General features: G+C 41.3%; 1 protein-coding gene across 2 annotated transcripts in view; it reads right to left on the bottom strand.

Annotated features, from left to right (window-relative positions):
* The window catches only part of ABCG1 (ATP binding cassette subfamily G member 1), a 54,206-nt gene that overhangs the window by 19,557 nt on the left and 14,853 nt on the right, over window positions 1-19,796 (bottom strand). For both annotated transcript variants that reach the window (XM_086879568.1, XM_086879567.1), the window contains exon 3: window positions 189-306. In XM_086879568.1, coding sequence (XP_086735694.1) covers window positions 189-306 — 118 coding nt within the window. The remainder of the gene's footprint in view (window positions 1-188; window positions 307-19,796) is intronic.

The raw sequence follows: 19,796 nt of genomic DNA, 5'->3' as shown, positions 1-19,796 counted from the left end.
AGATAAATCCCAAGTGACCAAAATGGGACACAGAGGGGAGAAAAAAAAAGATTAGCAATGAGAATTTAATTCAAAATCTATGAATTTGCCTGTTTCTGACAAACTCTAGGCTAAAATTTCTTCTGCTGTTGTCTCCAAGGAGCCCTCAGGGTTGGTGATCTTAACTTGGGATTCTCATTGGTACTGACCTGTATCCTGCCAGAATATTCATAAGCGTTGACTTCCCAGCTCCTGAAGGTCCCATAATTGCAACGAGTTCTCCACTGCTGAACTTCCCTGAAATTCCTTTCAAAAGGGTCTTATAACCTGGAAGGAGGAAGAGAAGTTCAGTGAACCCTTAATCACATCTGGGGAGTGATGGAAGTTCCTTCCCGCTGAATGTTGATGACAAACGTGTGCTGTGAACAGCCAGCTCCTGAGAGGTTGATGCCAGCATCAGCACGCTGCAGTAACTAGCAAAAATAACTATCAAAATTCAAATTGTGAGTGGGAGCAGCAGCTTCCTGCCATGATACAAATGGGATTACAGGGTCTCACGCTCTTGGATCACCACAGGATGGTTTTTAAACAGGGCTATGAAGCCTTGCTGCCATTCTCTGAGTGTCTCCTCTGAGCATTTTACCAGGATAAAATATCCAATATCCCACAGCTAACGGTCTTGTCCTGGCCTCCAATCACTGCAGTTTCACTGCCAAAATTCTGCCCTCTCACCAAAACTTCTTAGAGAGAGCAATAGCCAAGATCTCAAAGAGCTTTGCCTTTTTACATGAAAGAAATGGAAAAAATGTCTTGTATGACAAGAAACTCAGCAAAAGGAGATACATAAAGCTTCTTCATTCTCTTGCCACAAGAACTCTCCTACCAGAGGAACTCTAAAGTCTAACTTTTCTAGACAGGAAGACTGACCACAATAACTGTAAAAACAATTTCTAGGGAGACACTTATTCCAGATTAAGAACATGCAGGCTTTTTTTTCTAATTCAGATTAATCCATTTCAAAACTTTGTGCCACTATAATTGCATCCTCAGGCAAGGATGTTTTAAAGTGACAACACCACCTCCTTCAAGCATTTCAATTTATTTCTGAGTTAATTATCTTTGCTAGTAAACCTTTATTAAAAGCCTTAACTCCATCTTACTCTAAGTATAAACAAGCTGTGCTTTAATGAGAATTCCAGATTTGGACCAGTTGCATCCACCTTGCCCTGCAGAATTTCCATGTAAAGGCATAAAAACGGTGTAAGGAAGGTGGAGAAAGCCCTGACCAGCATTTAAATTTTTCAGGATCTCTTTCCCTTTTGTTCTTTTTTGGTTTGCTTTTTTTTTTGCTTGCTTAGTTTATTTTAATTGCCAGTGCTTCTAGCTAAAGCATTTAATTATTAAAGAAATGCTAAGTAAGGTGTCAAAGACCAATCTCATATGTTGACAATGTTTATGTGGTTCAATTAAAACCGAAACAGAAGGGTGGAAAATCCATTTACATGCAGAGGATTTGGGACTCCATTTTGCCACACTGGTGGATATGCAGGCATATGTACATCCCACATGTAAACTATCCCAGACCTCTGAGCATCAGCACAGGCTGTGGCTGGAACATGGAAATTCTGTAAAAAAATAAATCACAATGTCTACAAGCTCCTAGAAAAAAAAAAAAAAAAAAAAGAATTGTGGGTTATCTTCTGATTTCTCTTTTTTTCCTGACTTCATTATTTGTTTTCATCTCCATTTATTCTCTTTAAATTTTCTTCTTGTCACCATACTCAACTCACACTCCTCCTATGCCACAAGAGAGCAAATTTTGCACCAAAACCTTTGTCACGCTGCTGTGGGGTCTCCAAAATCCACAGCAAATCCTCTCCCCTGAGCACACCCCAGCCCAGGGGAATGCAGCAGCCACAAAACCTCTCTAGAAATATCTGATCCCACTGTTTTCATGGCAGAAAATGTAACCGATTAAATGGATCAAAATAATTATTTTCTTGAGTGCCTTTTTTTTAAAATTTTTTAATTTAAAAAAAAAAAAAATTAATTTTTCACTAAAAATCTTGCTCTGGACCTAAAGGAAACAAGTTGTTTGGAAGCCATGAGGTAGCACAGGTGTGAAAATAGCAGAATATCCACACTGCCTGTTTATGGCACAAGTCCTGAAAAGGGAAGCAAGGACAATCTATCACTTGAAGAGAGAAATCCATGGCAGCCCCACAAGTTCAACCAGCTTGTCCTTCACACCAATGTCACCATCCACAGCAGCATCTGAAGGGAAAGTGCAAGGAACAATCAGGCCTTTCAGACATGCCAGTATTTAATAAACTTTAAATTTAATATTTAATAAAATTTAAATTAAGGATCTGTAGGGACAAAGTCCTTCATTCTACCTCTTCAGTGTAATGAGAACCAGCTCCCTCCCATTCCTGTTAAGCCTGTAAGGGACTCAAATATTGGAATGTACCACCAATTATTTGCACTGTGCACCAGGCAGTAAATATTGTAAAAAAAGCTCTTGAGGGAGGATAAAAAATACATACTGCCATCAACATGCAACCAAAAATACAGACTCAGTATCTGCAAACATGGGGTAACATAGATATCATTACCTAAAACTGAAACCTTTCCTCTCCCTACCTACAACTGTGAGATTTAACACTAAAGTCACTTTTCCAGAGTTTCACAAATGATTGTTTTACCTTTAATAACTGCTCTGCCTTCCCCCTGGTGACCTGCACGTGTTCCTGTCCCTCTGATGGACTTTCCCATTTTAGGTACCCCACACAGGGTGTTAAATCAGAGCAGGACTCATCACAGAGACACAGAATCAGCATGAAAAAGACCTCCAGGATCCTCAGGTCCGAGCTTTGACTGATCACCACCCCATCAACCAGCCCAGAGCACACACCCAGCCCTTCCTTGGACACCTCCAGGGGTGGGGGCTCCACCACCTCCCTGAGCAGCCCCTACCAATGCTTGGCCACCCTTTCCACCAAGAAATTCTTCCTGAAATTCTCAGCAAGTCATTTGCAATACAGTAGAGAAATATGCTTTAAGAAGAAATAAAAGAAAAGCCCCAAAACTATGAATACTAGATTAGGACCCTAATCACTGGCATTTTAAGTTGCTACCGACTCAAACTCTTCCTTTGACTGGAAGCACATAATAAGCTTTTCCATTACAAAGGGTAATTTAGCAAACCCACAAAAAAGGTTTGACACCGTGGCAGTGGTGTGGTGCCCCAGTATAATCCTTTATGAGGAATTAAAGTCCCCTAAGTAACCACAGTCTTCCCTTTCAGAACATCGAGGCTAATCTCCAACCGAATCAGTTGACCTAAAACTCCTATAGCAGGCCACATGTCTTCCACGAGAAACAGATTATGCATTTGGAGGGGATTGTATTCTCACAGTACAGGGCCTGTTTCGTGTCCTATATCTGCCATATATCAGGAATTTCTCACTACTCTCAGCCCCAGCCCAGGGGACTCCACCTACATCAAGGACAAGCTCATTCTCATCCTTCTCCTAAAACTCTTTCAACTTCCAGCGGAAATCAGCGTGGATCTTTCATTTTCCCTATGTCTCCTCCTCAAGTTACTGTGACACAACCTTTAAAAATATATATTTAAGGGCTGATACCCGTGGGAATTTTTAATAGAAGTTTTCAAGGACTGCTTAAAATACGGATTTGACATTATCATGCCATCACGAACCAGAACAACCCCTCAGCAAATTTCTCAGCCTAACCCCCTAAAAATAGAACACAGCAGAAACAAATCAAAACTGAGACAGAAAATTCTAGTGATACAAAAGTTTTTGGTCTTGATTTCACCTCACATTACATTCCAGAGTTCAGATGCTTCTCCTGAGAAGCAGATTATGTTTCGTTTTCCCATGTTAGGATTTCCTGTTAAATCAAACTTGAGGCAGTGTGATATTTGACCAGATTCACAGCTGAACCACCTGCCTGGCCTGACTTCCCATGCCAGAGGTGGAATTCCCTCCCTGCCTGGCAGCAGAGCCCACAAAAGCCACTTTTTCAAAGAATGGACAGAGGTGACCTCGTGTCTCTGATGAAATTACCAAGGGAGCTCTCCTTGCTCAAGTCAACACAATTTTTACCACTGGAATCAGCAAGGGAGAAACATGTTGGTGGTTTTATCTGCTTCCTCTTGGAGATTTATGGGGAGATCTGGTTTTACCATTCCCACAGAAATTATGATTAATCTGGAAAGAAGCAAGCCATCCCCTCCTCACCCTCGGGGTAGGAGCAATGCCTCAGGATGTGACTGAATCAGCACCAATTAAAACAAAACCAAAACCCACTCCCAACTCACAGTGAACTTCCTCAGGTAAATACCACCTCTAGGTTCTCGACTGAAATGCTTCATTCATTTGCATTTCATCATCAGTGATCCTCTTTTCTTGCTCAGAGGAATGTCACACAGACTTGGGGAAGTTTCTGGGTGTTGGAACCTATTTCTGCCTCCATCAGTGGGCACCCAGACCCCATCTCAGGTCCTGGGTAAGCACAGCAGGCTTTCCCTGCAATTCCAGCAGGACTTGCCCTTCCCAATGTATCTGAACTGCTTCTCTTTCATCACAAGCTCTTCTGGAGGCAGGAAATTGCTGCTGGTGCCCTGCAAGTGCCACTGGCCTGAAACTGCTCCAAGGTTTCTCAGAGCATTTACTGAAGTAAAAGGCAACACAGGAAATTTCAACTCAAGCAGAGCGAGTTTGGCAAAGCTATAAGCAACTGGAAACTGAGCCACAAAGAAATCAGCATTTGGCAAATTGATTAAAAATCAAAACCAGAGACATCATAACCTGCTCTTTACACACTCCCTGCCAGGCAGAAATGAAGCATTCCTTTATTAAAAATTAAATAATTACACAAGGATTCTATTTCTGCATCTTTTTTTTTTTGTGGTGCTTTTTTTAGGTAGAATGTATTCCTACTGAGAAATATCCAGCTGGAAATACAGAAGACATCTCTGGAAACTACTGTATTATTTACCTGCATTGCCTTAATGATTTCAACAAGTAACATACTTTTTAAACAGCAGTTTTAATTTTAATCCTCAAATTTGTTCTCTTAATGTATTATCAGCCCAATTGTTTCTTAAATCATGACAAGGAATTGCAGCAATTCCTTGGGACTGTATATCGACCCATTAAAGAATCCCCAGTGTATTTTCCTATTCTAAAGTTTACAGGCTCACTCCTCATCTCACCTCCTCCTACATCAATTAAAAAATCCCCAAATTTATGCAGAAGTCCAGGGAATTCTCCAGTACATAAACTGAAATTAGGGGATGTGGCACCAAGCTGTCACATCTTTCCCCTTGAGGCAGGAGTAAGGAACCCTCCTATTGAGGAAAAACACTCCCAGGGAATTCATGACTTTGCTGCAGCCCCTGAGATCCTCCAGTCACACCTGGAAGGCCAAAGGCCATTCCCTGGATTCTGAACTGGACACAAATAAAGGATATAAAGGAAGAACAGGATAACCTGGTTCCAGGTCATACTAAAGGGAGAGTCAGTGACTTTTGGCTGAGAGAAGAACCTTGCAGAAGCCCACTCAGACCTTGGAAACATCACCTGGTGACCTGCCAGGCTTTTCATTTGCAGGCTCTTTAGATTTCTATCAGAAAACTGAACAGCTGGGAAATACTGGCAGAAACTCTATGGAGAGGCAGAAGATGAGAAACACACTCACACACACAGATAACAGCTCAAGGCCAGGTTTACATTTGGAGATGTAATAAAGCATTAGCTAGGAAACATTCTCCTTATCTTTTTTACATCATTCCTTTCCATACACACAGGTGTGAATATGCCAGAAAGAAATTCTCTTGCCTGCTCCTTCTCAATCTATTACTCACTTTCTGCACCTCAGCCCTTTTCTCGCTCCTGAGAAGCCACTCTCACAGAAAAACATCTTTGGGTTTACTAGAAGATTTACACCAATCTGCTTCATCCAGTGATGACTGGGGCTTTTCACCTAAACCAATATTAGATCAAAGGCAGGGTGTTTCCCCAAACTGGAATATAAGCAGGGAGGTGTTTGCCATATATTTCTAATTCTGCTTTAACCAGCCAGGGCACAGTGTTCCCCACCCACTACTTGAGTACAAAGCACTTTCCTCTCCCTGCTATCAGCAGGGCTTGTAGATGTTTCAGTTTGTAAATTCTCAGTTGAAAGGGATTATCTGTATCACTTGATGATTATTTAAATAATTTGGATTTTAAAAACCCTCTTGATAGGGATTATTTAAATGAAGGTTTCTTTCCCAAGCTCCACACTGAGTTCAAACAAGCTTGAGTTAAAGTGAATTGTAGGTACAGATACTTGGGAAGAAAAAAAAGGCATCTTTTAATTTCCAGAAAATCTGAGGGACAGAAACAGCTTTTCTGACAAACAGAGTGGAAAAATATATTGCTTTAATAACAGGCACCTTCATAATTTTATCCTGGTTTGAACTGTACCTCTACAAAGCCTGGAGGGGCAAAGTCACACTAGAAATAATAAAGATATTTAAGCCTACCAAATAAAACCTGTATGTGAACTCATAGGTCATTGGTTGGTGATTTCTGCCATCCATTGTGTACTAAAAGTGAATAAACCTTTTTCACCAGTCATTTTCTCCCTCTAGTTTTAGAATCGACACATCCACACATCTCTGTTCTGTTCACACAGTCTCTCAGGGCCACTGAACAATAGGATTTTCCATTGTCTAAGCTCTGAGCCCTGCTTTAGGACAATTAAGGGAATTTGCAATTGTAATGTATTCTTGTACCTTGCCTCAGAGAAACGACCTTCGTTATGTAAATGTCTATAAAACAGCATGCCAGCCACCAAAACATCAGGACAGAGAGGGCAGAAAAGCCAAGTGAGTGCTTGAAGTAACCAAATCAAGTTCCTCTGCCTCACAGCTCATTCCAGCTCAGAAAGGAGGAATTTATACCTCGCAAACTAAAATAATAAGTCTTTCAAGCTTTAAAAAAAGAAAAGAAATCCCCCTGTGGGCAGCAAAGCTCTTTCTTTGTAGTGGACTAAACTGCATTTCTTAATATAGCCTGCAGCCAGGCCTTCTCAAACATATTGCTCTTGATCCACAGCCGATTTCCCACTTAGTGGTCATGAGGTGGATTAGTCCTAACTCAGATGTAGGGCTTAGCCCGAGCTCACAGCGAGGCTTGGAGTGTTCAATCTACCTAATTTGACACATCAAAATGTTTGATGCTTAACCTAAATTCATTTCTAGGGCCCATAAATTATCAGTGGATAGGAACTGGCACACCAAAATGGTGATTAATTCTCCTTATTTTGCATTCCTGCTCTGGGAAGGGATAAATAACCCTGTGGAAGTGCCTCTCTCTCCACTACAGCAGGAGTTTAGGAGAATTAGCTTAGGTGAGACACCAAGCCTCTCGATGATGCTGTGAGAAATCCCATCCAAAATCCCAGAAATCCCAGAAATGAGAAATCCCAGCCAAAATGATGGCTGACTTCAGTGTCCTCTTTGTGGGTTTAAATGTCAGTTTGATTTACTTGCACAATCACAACAACTGAGCACAGCAATTGCACACTCCCTGTCTTCAGGCTGGATTGGAGCTCCACACCTTCAGATGCTCCTGGGAACCCATCAGAAGAGCAGCCTGGCCATGTTCAGGATGCACAAAGGTATCAGATGTGGTGTTTTCACTCTGTCTTTAATACCTGGCACTTTCCTTGCACTCTGATAACTGGGGACAGTTCACACGTTTTTTCTTCAAGCTGTTCGAGCACAGAGCCCTGTGCTGGGAGCACTGGCTTCAAACTTGACCAGAACATCTCAGAGCTGGTCAAAAACTCAAATTAGTGAACCTAAAACCACTACACAGCCTGAAAAACCCAAATGAGCTTAGGAAGATGTTAATCAGAAGCTAAACATTTGAGGACAAACTCAAAAGCAAGGTTTGAATTTTGTCTGTATGAATGCCCAACGTTTGACACCAGTGCACTTCCTCTGTGCTGAACAAGTCAGAAAAACACACAATAAATTGGAGCCTAAAGAGTGATTATGAGCCCCCAAGCCAAGATTTACCACACAAAATTCCCAGTTAACTCTAGGTCATGTTGGATAATAAAAGAGAATGATGAGAAGATGGCCAACCAGGCAAGAAACCGAGTTCTAGCACAGGGAGAATCTCCAACCATGCTGCGGATTATAAAGAATCTGAAAAGTCCTTTAATTTCATTGTTCTCTCAGATCCATGGACTAGATATTAAACTTATGCAAGACACTGGATGTGACAGTTCACATTGTGCAGTCAAACAAAAAAAGCCCTGACTAAGTAAAGATTGCACTCCTTTGAAACTCTGAAATAAGAGTTATGTGCACCGTGCTCTGTCTCTGGTATCCTGGCTGCTCATCACATTATTTTAGTATCTGAATGCTGCTCTTCCTCAGAATAACTAATTAGATGTGACACTCTGCTAGGCTTGCAAGCTCTGCAGCCCCCTAATTTCGAGTTTGAGGGTTTAACAGACTATACAACCCCTCTCCCCTCATCTGGAGAACCCACACTCCAAGGGACAAAAAACTGAGGTGTCTGCAGGTGGACACAGAATTCAGATTTTCTTGAGAAATGTTCCACCAACAGAAGAGAGGAACAGAGTCAGTGTCACCAATATTGTGGCAAACCTTAGTCCTGCTACTACTGGTTACACCTCCCCACTGTGCTGGGAGATGGATGGGCTTGTGTCAGCCCCCTTTTATTCTGAGTTTTTTATGGTTATGACCAGAGCAGAAGCTTCTAAGTAATTGTTGGTAATGTGTTTCCTTGCATTCACCTTTTCTGTCTCCCTTTATTTGGTCCTGCAGCCTTCTACTGAGGGTTACAGGATGATCACCATTACACATGGGTTCAGGGGTATTTATTCTTATTCTTATTCTTATTCTTATTCTTATTCTTATTCTTATTCTTATTCTTATTCTTATTCTTATTCTTATTCTTATTCTTATTCTTATTCTTATTCTTATTTTCTTATTCTTATTTTCTTATTCTTATATTCTTATTCTTATTCTTATTCTTATTTTCTTATTCTTATTTTCTTATTCTTATTCTTATTCTTATTCTTATTCTTATTCTTATTCTTATTCTTATTCTTATTCTTATTCTTATTCTTATTCTTATTTTCTTATTCTTATTCTTATTCATTCTTATTTTTATATTCTTATTCTTTTATTTATTTCTTTCTTATTTTTATTGTTTTTATTATTACCATGTTGCATCCATGTTAAGATTGAGTTCTTGGGTTTTTTCCTGTGGAATGTTTCTGCCTGAGAGAGTTAAAGCTGCTCCTCTTCCCTCCACAGGCACATGGAGCCATATGCCTGCAGCCAGGGATAGAGCATGACAATTAAATAGGTCAATGAACGAAAGTAACCTTCAAACATGAATGCAAATAAATCTCTGCTTGCAGCAGGACCTGATGGCTCTAGAAGCTGTATTTACATGTTGAAGCGTTCTGGAGATCTGGGGCATAGCTTGTACTTTGCCTGCACAGAAAATAGCTACCCTAATTTATCTTCAACCCTTAGGAAATGTGAAAGGAGAAAAAAAAGGTATGAATGACACACAGCTTCATCTTTCTTCTGAATCTAGTAGAATTGTCTTTTCCAAGCAATATCCTTAGCCTAATCGTTGTTTGATAATTGCTTTTCACTGCCTTCTTTCTTTTTTCTTTTTTTTTTAATTGCCTTTGTTTCTATTACTTCAGCACACAGGAAAGGTCTTTCCTGACAAAAGAAAAGCCAACCCAGTTTGAAATGAAAGGCTGACACATTCCCTCAAATGACAAACCGGAGTCACGAGCCTGGTACACTGTGAGATAAAAGCTGTTTACGTGTGATAATCAGGCAGAAAGCAATTTCTCATAATTGCAGTACCTTCATACATCAAGGTACAAATAGTGTTATTCACAGTCTTACAAACAAAAAAACCCAGAATCCTTCACAACAGCCCCTCCTTTTTGGGAGAAAAAAAAAAATAAATCTTCAAGTGGGAGATATTCTGAAATACCCCAGCAGCTGTTCTGAACTGCCCCATCTGCCTTCCCTGCAGACAGAAAGCTTTCCTCCCTCAGAGAACTCTGCTCTGCCTCTCCTGTGCTGATGCTGAGAGTCCCCTCTCACTGTTGTGAAAAAGAAGGTTCACATATTTTTTATAGAATTTAAAAGTTTAATAGAAAGCCAATTAGGAGATAAAGTATACAGATACAGCCGGGTGTCTCTGCATTCAGCCAAGAGAGCACACCTCACTAACAAAGGATTTTCCCTTAAAAACAGAACCCTACTACATATCCATAAATTCTCATACATATTCATACATTCTTCTTAAGTTTTGGATGTTTCTTTGTTTAGTTTTTAACTTGCCCCCTTCCCAATAAATCAATCTTCTTGGCTCCACCGAGTTTTACATTCCCTGATAACAGAAATGCAATTCCTCCCCTGGAATTCTGTCCCTGGATGCTGTCTTCATCTGGACAAGATAATCTAAGAATGGAGGGGTGTCTCTAACTACCTTTCTCAGTCTTTGGGTTGTACAAACAAAAATAGTTTTTGCTTTACTACTATGCCATAGCTCAACATATATGTATATTATACCACTATTTCTAAGTTTCATCAATAACAGAAATAGAAGGAACTATATTAAAACAACAAAGTTTTCTAACCTTATACATATTCATGTTAATATTTGTGAAAAACCAATAATATAATATGTATCTGTAACACTGTGAATCTCTCCCTTCCTCATCCCAGCCTCCCCACCCACGTGTACCCACAGCAAGAAGGAGGGAAGGGGAAAAAGCAAAAGTAAAACTTTGGCTCTTTCCTCCTATCCAGTTGTGTAAGGGTTAGAGGGGAGCCCTGGGGCCTTCTAGAGTTACAGAAGAAGTAGCTGATGTTATTTAGCATCTCTTTCCTCCACACTGGGCCTCATGGCAATATCTGGTCCAAAGAGAAAGCCTTCTGTGATCTTCATCACAAACTCTAGGTTAAAGCACAATGTGATGAAATGTCTCCTGTAAACTGAAGAGGAAAAAAAAAAAACCTTTCTCAGATTATTACAAACAGAGTTTTGTTTAAAACAGACTTCTGCCATGGCTCACAAGATGATGATTTGTCCCCAGCCCTTACAGACATGAGGAGAGACATTTCCTGGATTTTGAAAAATGTTTTCAGCCTCAGTCACTGCGATTTAAAAGCTGCCAGAGAACCTGATATCCAGAAAACAAAATCACAGTTTATTAGTCAGCTTTGGAAACTCAAGATGTTACATTTGACTCCAAACAGGTTCCATTTTTTCCCATCAGTCTAACTCAGCTGCCCGTGTGATGACAGGAGCTGTCTCTGAAGAACAGGAGATCTCTGCCTGACCTGACCCTCTCAACAGCTCCTGCCCTGCCTCTCCCCACCCTCTCAAACCAATTCTGCACTGACAACTGCAGATGCCCTTCCATCCCCTCACATTCCCACTGCTCCTGTCCCATTCTCTCCCAGAAGAAGGTGAGGAACACCTGGAGCCAGGAGGACCCTTTGAAACACACTCAGGGGCAAATATCAGCAGCGTTTTAAAAATTTTAAGCTCATGCACTGAGTCTTTAACCCTGCTGGGATTGAAGATTTAACCCTCCTACCCATAAAGACATGGATAGGAACTTCCTGATGGGCATTCCAGCCTGGGAAAGCTCTGCCAGAGGGAGCAGGAGTCGTGTTTGGGAGAGCTGCTGAGGCTGCAGCAGCTCCCAGGACAGCAGGACATCCCTGCTCCCTGCCATATGGACAGCTGGAGCACGTGTCCTGGGAGGCTTCTATTTTCAGAAACAGCCACACTGGTTCTGATCACTTCTCCTCCAAACACTCAAGACTTAAATGGAACAGGAACACAGGGTAATGTATTTATTTCAGCACTAATCTAGTAAAAGATACAACCTATGATCCTGAATGTAAAAACTGAGGAAAACCTGAAGTGTGTGCATAACTAAACCCTGGATTACCTCCACTTCTCACATTTTACTTAGAACAACTGTGTTTTTATCTCTCTCTCCTAGAATATTTACACTAATAAAGTTGCCCAAATTAAAATGCTTTTCATTGTCAGCAAACTAAATATAAAATCCTCTAAACACCTCAGAAGTAATTATCATCTTCTGTAGCATGTCAGTGCTGAATATGTTACAAACAAAAGCCACTGCACAGGGCATTGCTGGTCCTGGAATGGAAATGAGGTACAATAAGCACTTTTCAACACCCTGATATCTGCTTTTTTTTTGCATTTGGAGAAGTTGGCAGCCTCACAGGGACATATATCCATTGCATTATCGTAAACTCCTGAATTTCCATCTGTTTTTAAAAGCTCCAGCTGACCTACATTTTATGTTATGGATTATTGAAGCTTATAGAGTAGCATGAGCAAAGCAGAAGTCTTGCTGCTAACCATATCCTGAGCAAACAAATGTTTCATCAATAATATGTCCCACAGAAGAATCGAGAGTTTTTAAGAGAAAAACTCTTCACACACAAAACAGAAAAAAAATAATTTTATATTTAATTGCACTTTAATTCTAGTATAAATACCACTCATTTGGTTAATTTCAATTTCACAGACTAAAAAAATTCAAATGTACACATTAAAATGGTTTGAAGTTTAAAAAAAAAAAAAAATATGAACTATGGCTCACATTTTCAGGACATAATAAAATAAGGTATCAGAGTCATTCAGCATTCTGGGAATCCTGTCCTTTTGGAATTACCTGCAGAATTATTACTGAAGCAAGGTGGGAAGCAGTAACTCCTATCACAACAGCCTGACTTCTAGTACAGGTTTCCCACCTTATTCTGAGGCAGAGAGAAAATTCAACTGTGAGTTTTGCAGGTGGATTTTTTTTTTTTTTGCTTGGTTATATTCTTGGCAAACCAGCAAGAAGTCACTCCAGAGGCCAGTGGAACTCACTGAGGGGAGGATGATCCTAAACCCTTGAGTTGGATCAATAACTCCAGCTCGGGTCTCAAAGAGTCTCAAGAGCCCTGGTCACCCACTCAGCTGGGTTTTCCCTCTTCCCCACTGTAAACTCCTCGACCTAACAAATCTCCTGCATGAAAATGTAGCCAGAAGAAAATACAGTGAACAAACAACAAGTTTCTACTCTGATGCACTGTCATTTTCCAACAAAGCGAGGATATTGAGAATTTCCAGAGGGATTTTCATTACAGGCTCATCAGGAGGCCCTCTGTGTTAATGGCCTTTTTTCCCTTGTATTTTTTACTCTGCACTGGTTCATTTCCCAGTAACAACTGTAACTTCTTTTGACATTTTCTGTCCTTCTTTACAATTAGGTTATTCAGCTCTTCACTGAAGAGGCAAAGGGTAAGTTATGGGCTGATTTAAGCTGGCTGATTCAACTGGTCTAATTAGACAGGAGAAATCTGGTAGTAAAAGCAGCTGCTTCCTCCACAAACTGGAAGTCCATCAAAAGAAATGAGCTGTTTTAATGGCCTGAAGACTCATGTATATCATTAGTAAGAGAGACACACATAAAAAATGCTGGTCTTCTCATATCCTTCTAATTAAGTGTCTCTGTAAACCCTATTCCAAAACACATCTTTTCTCCCAAAGTCAAGGCAAACATGTTTCCATTTTTTCCTGACCACCAACTAAACTGACAAGGACATTTCAAAGAAGTGTTGGTTGGATGCATTACCAGAAAATTCAACTTGACTTGTCACTTGAGGGGTTTTTTTTTTCCTTATTATATGACTTTATATCACTGGTCTACATATACTTTACTACTTTACTACTTCTCAAAGTTGTTTATCTCTGCTGCCTATTAACACATCCGTACACACAGGAAATAAAGAGGAGATAAAGAGTCCAGGGTGTTGACACAGTTTCCCCCACAAATACTGTCATTTTAAATGAAATAATGAAGAGACAGAGTTAGAAGAATATCCGTGTCACCTCAAAACACGCTTTGATCCTAAAAATCACAGGTACTCTCCACTCAGCTCCTGCCAAACAACACAGAACCACTAAAATCAATACAGTGACACAGGATTGTGTTGGCTCAGGGATCAAAAGCAGGGATTCCTGACAGCCTAGACACAAGGCAATATTGCAGCACTCCAGAGAGTGGAAGATGGGAACCTTCCACGTCGTCACACGGCTGTACCGGCAACTCAGAGAGCCAGTGTGGGGTTCATTTCAACCAGCTGCAAACATCTGTGATGTCAACATGAAATGTGAGCTGTTCTGCTGGGTCTGGCTGGGCCAGAGGGAATTTCCTGGAGCAGTATTCCCAGCACATTGTGCTTTGGCTATTGCTGGGCAGGGCTCGCACCAAGCCAAGGCTTTGGTTTTTTAGAGTGCGCCAGAAGCTGGGAGGGGACACAGGCAGCTTGGCTTCACTAATTAAACTGCCCTGGATCTTCATCCATTAGTTTTCATCCATTGGTTTTCAGCTTTTGTTCTCCTCTCTTCTGGAGGTGTGGAGGAGACACTGAGGGAGGGGCTGTGTGGATGCTCAGCCAGCCCTCACCACAGCTACTTCCCCTAGGAAATGTGGAGATTCACTTGTCTGGCATCTTTTGGATGAAATTCATAGTAACTCACAGTCCTCTGACCATCAATGAAATCTTTTGTCAAGAAAAGGAGCCTTACATGTTATTTTATTACGGGTCATTTGTACACATGCTCTTACACAGTAGGAGCCCACATGGATTCAAAGGAGTAGCACCTCTGCCATGAGGAAAGGTCTGGAGAATTGGGTTTATTCAGCCTGGAAACAACCTTTTAGCCACCTAATTGTGGCCTTCCAGTGCCTGAAGGGAACTGACAAGAAAGATGGAGAGGGTTGATTTATAAGGGATGGAGTGACAGGACAAGGGGGAAATTGGCTTCAATATAAAATTTAGATTTGATAATAGAAAGAAATTGTTCCCTGTGAGGGTGGGCAGGCCCTGGCACAGGTTTCCCAGGGAAGCTGTGGCTGCCCCATCCCTGGAAGTGTCCAAGGCCAGGCTGGACAGGGCTTGGAGCAGCCTGGGATGCTGGAAGATGTCTCTACCCATGGCAGGGGATTGGAACAAGATGATTTCTCAGTTCCCTTCCAACTCAAACCATTCTGTGATTCTAGGAATGTGTCCAGCCCTGTTTCTCACTGCTGTGAGACACCTGAGGAAAAAATTGCTCTACTGCTTATTAGGTACAACAGCTCATGCAATCCACGTTTTTAAAAATACCTTAAAATTAAATAATACCTTCAAATAATTTAAAATCTCGCTGTCACACGAATCACACACAGTGATAAAGCAATTGTGGTCTGCCAGGCTACAGACAATACTCAGGGCAGCATGCTCAGTGCCATATGGGCAATGCACAAGTTCAGAGTTTTGAAGCAATTTTATTCTAAGTGTATGTGACAGAACAAGGCACAGTAATAAAAGCTGTAGTCTGCATGCAAATGGAAAAATAAGCACCTCTAATATTGTTGGTTTTCGTTTCAGCGCTGTCTAAACGCTTCTGATCATTATGTGCAACTGATGAATGCACCACCTGTGTCTTTTTTTCTCCCTGTGCCAACAGGTGAGATTACCTTACTCTGACAGGGGCTGCAGCAATCTGGGTAATGGCACAAGCACAGAATCTGTTACCAGATCACAACATTTTCAAAATATTGCCATGTTTTTAAATTCCTGTGTGTATGTGTTAAAACTGAGTCACTGCTCCACTTCCAGTGAAGACCTGAGTGGAACCCAACACGCTGCTTTTTAGCTCTGCTATCTGCCCCCAGCAGATGAACTTCTATTTCTGTACTTGTAATATTTGTAATAGTCCTTGTGTATTTACAGCTGGCATTACTGTTAGCACAGCACCTCCACATGCCCTGGTCTTATGTTCTTAGTCTATGGACATCAAATATTAAGCTCAAGATGTTGGAGCAGGGACAGGATCTTACCTACTCAATTCCTGTCTCCCACACTCTCCATTTATTTGCTGATGATAATTTGTCCTTTTACAGCTGCAGGGTTTGCTACAGTTCCCACAGCATTGCTCTTGAGAGCCTCACATGTCAGTAAAGCGAATGGTCACACAGAGTGGTTTATTCAAAACACAACAGAAATCAAAGTTTGGCTTTGCCCACGGAAATCCCACCATCTGTTACGTTAGAATGCTGCTTGGGGAAAATGCACAAGGCATGCTCTTGTGGAGGGGTTTTGAGGAGCTCTTGTGGAGGGGTTTTGAGGAGCTCTTGTGGAGGGGTTTTGAGGAGCTCTTGTGGAGGGGTGTTTGCTGAACTTAAACCAGAAAGTACTTTCAGAACTGAAACAGAAGCAAGGCAGAAAACAGGGCATGAGTCCTAAAGTACATAAACTCCAAGAATGGGACCTTGTCTGGTGGAAATAGCATGGATGGCTCAAAACCATGAGACTTGTCCTCATGAATTCCAGCAGAAAAGATCCTGCTTCTGTCCCAGCAGACCAGGGATGGCAGAGGCTGGGGTCACCCCCCGAGATCACCCATGAGTGCAGGGGGACAGAAGTGTCTGGAGGCATTGCACATGAGGAGAACATGCAACTGCCTCTGGGGAGGTTTACAGCTGTCACTTTTTCCATCTTGCAAAGCCTTAAAGAAAATGGTGTAGGTGGACGGCTCAGGATTGCTCTTCTCAAAGGCTCCCTCCTGAAATGGGTGCCTACGCTCTAATACTGACTAAGCTGCTGGGCTTTGCTTCTGATCTCATTAGATAATGATACTGCAATACAAAAGGAGAGGTTAATCTTGACTATATCCCCAATCTCCTTTCCTTGTGTACAGCTGTAAACACCCTGGAAGCCACCTCTCTCTGTGTGGTTTCAGCGTCAGCACTCGCATGGAATGGCTGCTACCGTGGATGGGGGAGCTGGAGGAGGGACAGGTGGGACCATCTTCTACAAGATACTGGGAAATTCACACAAATCCCGAGGTCTGGGAGTGCCAGTATGGCCAGCAAAAATGCCAATACAGCTTTTGTCATCCCTATCCCACCCTCCTCACCCCAGTGATGAAGTGACCACGGACCACTCCCGCTCCCAGCTCTGAGATGTGTGAGAGGTGCACAGTGTGGATCCTCTCCAGGCTGACCACGAGCAGGAAATGTCCTCCCTGGCCCATTCCCTTTCCCACATCACAGTGGGAAATCACAAAGGCAAATGCAGCCCCAAGGGAACGTGGACACCCACTGTGTGCAGAGAGCTCTTCCTGGGAAGTGCCCTCCAGCTGCGGATCTGCAGTGCTGTTATTTGCATTCCTGGTGCAGAAAAGGAATGTTTCTAGTCCCCAGAAAAACCAGAGGAACATCTCTAGCATATCCCTGTTCTCTGCACCACTCCCTTGGCGGCTCCTGCAAATCAAAGCACGTTATTCTACTTAAAACCTCAGTGTTTTCCCTCTGCACCCCAAGATACGCAACTCCTCCCAGTTTTCACCAGCAGACCACTGTTCAAACAAACAGAAGTAGCAGCCATTTATCTGGCACATAAACACACTCTCCTTTACACCCAGCAGGGAAGCAAGCTCCAAAAATGCTCAGCTAATGAGGAAATTCAGACAATGATGTCGGCAACTGTAAACAGGCAAAATTGCCCAAACAGGTCTGAATTGGACCCACCACTGCTACACATGAGAGCTCCAAGCAATTCTTACAACTTCTAAAGGAAACAAGAACAAAGCACAAACAATCTGATTACGAGAGAAATGACTGGGAGCAGAAAATTACTCAACTTATGTAATGTAATAAGTCCCTATTGAAAAGCATCTGCAAAATGCTGCCATTTCTTCATGCCATTCTTTACACCACTGACACTCAGATGAAACAGCTTCCATTTCACATCCATTTTTCCTGCTATTTTAGCCTGTTATGCTGTTAATCCAGTAGCAACAGACCTGAACCACTCCTAAGCAACCGATACTCTCTTGCTTTTCATTAAAAAAAAATAAAAAAATAATCAGGTTGCTGCTGCTTTCCCATAATTACATCATCTTGTCACTACAAAGGAGGAGGAGGAATATACACCTCGATTAAAATGTTATCTTCAAAGCATTTGTTGCAGTGATACGCAGCCAGCTTTTGTACAGAAATAAATATACCTGAGTATATGTGCATACATACATCTAAATATGAAAACAGAGATAACCTATAAATATCTGTATATAACCTATATATAGATATATATATAAAGATAGATAGATAGATATGATATATATATGGATATAGATATATATATGGCCTGTGTGATATATACTCACTCATATTTACAGGTATATTATATAGGTAAATTAAATGTATATATATTGAACATATTTATATCTAGAAAGACATTGCACATACAATATATTACTTTGATTGTAAGAAGTATGAAAGGGCTTCCTCTGATGCTTTCAGACACATCTCTATGGGATGGTGTCTGCTGACACATTCCACCACCATATAAACACGCCTTGTGTGTTGGTCACACTCAACACTGACGTTTAAAATTAATTTCATTGACTTCTGGATTTTTTAGAACGTAGTTTTAGCAGTGAAACATACAAATAAGTGAAAAAGTTCCTTCTGGCTAGTAGGCCATGCCTTTCCTTCATCAAACTTTATTAATTTCTGTTAATTTGGTCAAAAATATTCTGTCGTAAGACAACAGCCCTGGCAGAATGCTGATACCTGTTCCTTGGCTAAACTCTGTCCAATGTGTCACTGCAGTGATTCCAAGGTTCATTTGGGCCTGGACTTTTAGAGCAGCATAGCATGAACATCTGAAAATTGTAGGTTGGCTTTGAAGTTATTTTTATTTACTGTAAAGCGTGTGCCATCTTTTGTCCCAATTCACTTTGCTGGAGGAACTTATTTTTACTGCCTGTCAATAAGAATCAAAAGATGAGTGCTAAAATTTCACAGCCATGCCCTATATTGGAAAGCCTGCTTTATTTTCATTTGTTTGGTTGATTTTATAATGTGAATAGAATGTATGGGATTCAGGAAACTGATGCCCATACTTCTGCTTGGAGACTAAAGAGTAAATCTGTTATGTATTATCATGTATATTCAGAAATTTAATCTTTCTTTTGGTGTCCCCAGATGTCAGACTCCTGCACAAGACACAGTCATTCTCCACCAAGTCTTACAGTGACCCCAGGGTCTGTGGACTGGTGAATACTTCAGGTTATGTATTTCTCCTTCAGGTTTACATCATCATTCTCCCAGGCAAGAAATCAGTCAGCCTCCTTCAGGGATGTCTGTCAAGCTCCTCTGTTTGTGATCTAGCAGCTCACACATATTGTCATAACTCAGCCTGTAAGACAGCAGAACCTGATTTATTACAATCACCAGTGCAGCAGCTCCATTCCCCATTTGCAGTCACTCACAACTTTCCTGAAACTTTCACAGGAGACGGTAAAAATGTGCCTAACGTGAGTTCCACTGCAGCGATGATTTACACCACAGGCAAACTTTCCATGGGCTTAAACAAATGACTGGCCAGCCATATTACCTCATTTATTTTTAAATTCAAAGCTTAGAAAAATCCAATCAGCCAAGAAGGTCTAAAAATGGTCTTTGCTCAGTTATGTGATAAAAGGCCAGTCAAAGTGAGCACAGAGACTGAGTTGAGACTCAGAGGACACAGCCCCCTGAACTGGCCACTCTGAAGATGTGAAAATAAAAAGGACAGGACTACTGTTCCTGGAGGAAAACCCACCAAGATGTGTCCACAGGGAAACCATCTCCCT

The sequence above is a fragment of the Cyanistes caeruleus genome, chromosome 3 (genome assembly GCF_971803275.1).
Source record: "Cyanistes caeruleus chromosome 3, bCyaCae1.hap1.1, whole genome shotgun sequence".
Taxonomy (NCBI): domain Eukaryota; kingdom Metazoa; phylum Chordata; class Aves; order Passeriformes; family Paridae; genus Cyanistes; species Cyanistes caeruleus.
The sequence above is the reverse complement of the archived record's forward strand: the minus strand, read 5'-3'. Positions and strand labels throughout refer to the sequence as shown.